At 45.1% G+C, this 4,979-nt stretch overlaps 1 protein-coding gene across 1 annotated transcript in view; it reads left to right on the top strand.

The window, feature by feature from the left end:
• The window catches only part of LOC106807304 (receptor-type guanylate cyclase gcy-18-like), a 19,731-nt gene that overhangs the window by 9,074 nt on the left and 5,678 nt on the right, over window positions 1-4,979 (top strand). The window contains exon 3 of the mRNA XM_014809611.1: window positions 156-897. Coding sequence (XP_014665097.1) covers window positions 156-897 — 742 coding nt within the window. The remainder of the gene's footprint in view (window positions 1-155; window positions 898-4,979) is intronic.

Raw genomic sequence — 4,979 nt, 5'->3', positions numbered from 1 at the left:
ATCATCTCCGTCTCTCATCTGTCTCCTCTCGCTCTGTTCTCTCGTCTCCTCTTCTACGTCTCCCTCTTCTCTCTTTCGCTCTCGCCCTTTCTCCACACACACACACACACACACACGCATCTCATTCATCCGTATACATGTTGATTGATCTATAGCGCCGTCGTACTGGTCTACAACCTTCCTGGCGTGGCCGACCTCAACCTAACCCAGCAACTCATCGTCGGCATCTACAACGGCAGCTACACCTGGTGGAACGACACGGAGCTCGTCGCCGCAAACCCCTCCGTCCGGTTACCTAGCGTACCCATCCTCCCGGTCGCACGTGCCGACGCCTCGGGCACCACCAACGTGTTTACGTCGGCGCTCTGTCGCTTCTCGCGCGACTGGAACGCCACCTACGGCCGCTTCCACAAAGGTGCGGACGACGACGTCGGCGGAACGATGCGCCGCTGGCCGCCGCAGGTGGCGCTGCTGCTCGGCGTACGCAACCGCGGCATGGTCGGCCTCGTGTTGTCGTTGCCGCACACTATCGGCTACCTGTCGCTGGCCGACGCCGGAGAGGCAGGGCTGCGCTATGCACGCGTAACTAACCACGCTGGCGTCTACGTAACTCCGGGGGCGGCTGCCCTACTGAGTGCTCAGGAACCGCGGCAGCTCGGGAAGCGACTGACGAGCGACCTGGTGGACACGCACCACGCCGACAGCTACCCGTTCGCCACCTACTCGTACTTCATCGTGCGCATGCGCACGATGCGCGACTGCAGCGCCGCCGCCGAGTTAGTCCGCTACGTCACGTGGCTGGCGACGTCGAACGAGGCGCATATGCTGGTGAACAGCAAGGGATTCGTGGGACTGAGCGACCCCGTGGCTGAGTTAGTCGTCAATCGAGTCGTTAAGGTGGGTATTGTCAGCCTGTTCTGCTTGCATCTATGACAAATACGACATACGCATATACGCTCTCTTATGACACTATTTTTCATAGGAAGATTCTTCCTGTGACAAATATTGTTGTATGTGTTGTACGCATCATAGAAGATCACTCGTAAAATATCAACCGGTGGTGGCCATTTGGGAAAATGGCCGCCATTGTTGCCATAGGCCAAATATGCGATGGCCATATAACCAAAAATCTTCCATAGGGCATATGCGCTGGCAGTGTGCCAAAGCTCATGTTTGTATTATCAATGGAACAATTCATTCACATATCTGCCGGGCTATTACCCCTGAAAATGACCGTACCATTCCCCCTTCACCTTTATCCTGCCATTACGATCATGAGCAAGCCTGTCTTGGTCCCCACCTGGAAATAATCTTATTACGCTTATGATCTCCGCCCTACTTTGGAAATAACTGCTGTTTGTCAATAAATGTTCAGGATAAGTTCCGTTAATATTACGGAGTAAATGAAGCCGCAAATGTTCTTGCTCCTTTCACATGTATCTATTTTTATTTTGCTAGTATAGATTTTTATGGCTTCGTAGTTTCTAGCACATAATAGGACTATTGTGTGAGTATTACCAATTACCTTATTACGTCAGGGCAATTTGACGATCAGACTGCGAGTCGACTCAGCTTGCAACTACAGCACTTAGGTGGCCCGGATAAACCATAACGTTGTTGTTATATTATTATTATTACCTCCGTCAAGGGGTTGGCAGGAGATTATGTTTTCACCGGCGTGTGTTTGTTGGTTTGTGCGTGTACAGCCTAACTGAAAAAGTTATGGACGGATTGTCATAAAATTTTCAGGATAGGTCAGAAATGGGGTAACTTAGAACTGATTCGATTTTGGTGGTGATCCGGATCCAATTAATTAATTAATTAATTGATTAATAACATTTTTAGGATAGGTCAGAAATGGGGTAACTTAGAATTGATTACATATTGGTGGTGATCCGGATCCAATCAATTATTTAATTAATTAATTAATAAAAATTTTTGCAGTGACAGAATTCAGCTGCTTTGGCGGAGATCTGTGCTCTCCGAGTGCTCTAGTTATTATTATTATCATGTGCTGTCACGTCTGCATCTTCCATGCACGGGGGCGGGAAAAGAACAAGGAGAAGAGGTAGAGAAAGAGTGACAGAGACAAAGAGAGAGAGAGAAAAAAAAAGAGAGAGAGAGAGAGAGAGAGAGAGCGAGAGAGAGAGAGAGAGAGAGAGAGAGAGAGAGAGAGAGAGAGTATTATCACTAACGATCATGTATGGACAGTGTCCAATAATAAGCATTGTCACTACCGATCGGCCAGTAGCCAACATTTAATAAGTTTTTTTTAAAGCCAGGCATTTGTAACAGGCAATCGATGCGAATAAAAAGACGAATAAAAAATCGAGTTGTTTGATCTCGCGTGAGAAGAACCTTCAGAGGCGCGCTTAGCAGTATATATCGCTCCTTGTCGTCATCAGTAAAAACCAATTCACGCGCTGCTGCTATGACAACGAATCTAAACATCGAATAATAGAAATCCTAGAATCACAGTCGCCTAGTTTCTCATCAAACTGCATGCAGTGCACCTTCGTACACCCAGGATACCACTGCCACAATGCTAGCACTATTTTTAAAGTGGGCGGAGCTCTGGGGAAATCCAGGTGAATATAGAGATTCGTAAACAGCTTATGATTTGAAAGTCGTAAATGGGCGCACAATACGCGCACTATTTCGTATCACTATTTTATCAAATTTTTCATAAAATAATGGTTGGATTTTTAATATCTTTGCAACTTTTATTAGTCCAAATCTTATTACATAGGATACGAGTAACGTGGCTGCTGTAAAACTTGTGGTCAAAAAGCGTAAAACGGAAATCTGTTTGTGGCAGTGGTAACGTTAATGATTACCTCCCTTCGTCCTGCTCCTCCTCGACAGTGTAGCCGTGCGGAACATAACGACTGTATTATACAGGTTAGTGGCAGTGGTAGATTGAGCCCATGAGCGAGAGCGCCATCTGTCGTGGAGTTTGGTTTCTCATATGCGGGGCGATATCGTGGTGACTGATGCCCACGCCACCTCGCGGAAATACCTCCTACGCGATTGCGTGGCGACCGATGCGCCAACGGCGGCGGCAAGGAGCAACACGCCTGTAAGCCGACGACTGTGTAACTGTGTGCCGACGACTGTAAGCCGACGACTGTAAGCCGACGCTGCATGCTAGGGGGGTCTCGGGGCATGCCCCCTCTGAAAATTTTTGAATGGTAGACGTCTGGAGATGCAATCTGGTGAGTCTTGCGAGAGAGATTTAGGAACAAAATGTAGGAACAAAATTGTTTAACCCAAAATTTACTGGAAGCACTGTGCTTCCAGTGCTTCTATCTGCGGGCGCCACTGCCCCCTTCGCACACTCAGGATACGTAGTGAGCCCATGAGCGAGAGCGCCATCTGTCGTGGAGTTTGCCTCTTTACATCGAACGTACACCTGTGTAGCAGGTCGCATTGCGCAGGCGCATTGCGATCTGACCTTTATTGCTCATGCGCAGTGTAGAAGGGGGACGTGTTTGTATGGCGTATCTTCCGCATGCCGGTGAAATGGAGCGGGGGCTAGCCAGTGATTCCCTTAATTAAAGCAAGCATCTCGTGCTGTCGCCATTTGCTGCAATCTCCTAATGCGCCCGATGGATAGGTCGAGAAACTGGGAAAATATAGAGGAAAGATCGGCTCGCGAAATCTGATTAGGTTCATGAGCATTAGTTCAAGCTTTAGTATAACAACGATGTGTGAGGGCGCGATTGAATCCCAGCTGATGACCGGGAAGCGATCGATAGCGCCATATTTGTCCTACCTCTCAGACGACAGTTAGTTCATGGATGGGTGCGAGCGCGCGAGCGGGCAGGCAGCGTGCATGGCGGCAATTATATGTGTGTATGTGTGTGTGTGTGTGTGTGTGTGTGTTACATCGTAATTATTACGTGTACATGCTAATCATACAGGTAATATTTACGTGTACATGTAATCTACATGTTAAATATACGTGTACTGTAATCTACAATGTAATATTACGTGTACATGCTAAATCTACATGCCTAATATACGTGTACATGTAATCTACATGTAATTTACGTGTACATGTAATCTACTATAGTAATATTACGTGTACTGTAATCTACATGTAATATACGTGTACATGTAATCTACAATGTAATATACGAAATGCTACATGTTCAATCTACATGTAATATAGTGTACATGTAACTCTACATGTAATGATACGGTGTACATAAGTAATTCTACATGTAATTATACGTGTACATGCTAATCTACATTGTAATATACGGTACATGCTAATCTACATGTAATATTACGCGTACATGTAATCTACATGTAATATACGTTGTAACTATGTAAATCTACATTAAATATACGTGCTACCACTATAATCTACATTGTAATATACTGTGTACCATGTAATCTACATGTTAATATTACGTGTACATGTAATCTACATAATGTATAATGAACATGTACAGTGTGACATTAATCTACATGCTAATATACGTGTATATGTAATCTACATGTTAATATACGTGTTGTACATGTTAATATTACGCGTACATGCTAATTCTACATGTAATATACGTTGTACATGTAATCTACATGCTAATATACGCTCGCTACTACAGTAATCTACATGTAATTTACGTGTACATGTAATCTACATGTCATATGCGCGTTCGTGTATCTTGTCGTCTCCATCTACGTGTATAATGGACGTATAATGAGTATTAATGGACGCATATAATCGGACCGTTATACATGCACGTCATAATGACGTACTATGTAATGTATTATAATAAAAATTATGTAATGTATCACCACTTTCGCTCTCTCTCTCTCTCTCTCTCTCTCTCTCTCTCTCTCTCTCTCTCTCTTCTCTCTCTCTCTCGTCGCTCTCTCGCTCTCTCTCTCTCTCTCTTTCTCTCTCTCTCTCTTTTTTTCTTCTCTCTCTCTCTCTCTCTCTCTATCGTTTCTCTCTCTCTCTCTCTCTC

This window comes from Priapulus caudatus, unplaced genomic scaffold (assembly GCF_000485595.1).
Source record: "Priapulus caudatus unplaced genomic scaffold, Priapulus_caudatus-5.0.1 Scaffold207, whole genome shotgun sequence".
Classification (NCBI taxonomy): Eukaryota; Metazoa; Priapulida; class Priapulimorpha; order Priapulimorphida; family Priapulidae; genus Priapulus; species Priapulus caudatus.
The sequence above is the reverse complement of the archived record's forward strand: the minus strand, read 5'-3'. Positions and strand labels throughout refer to the sequence as shown.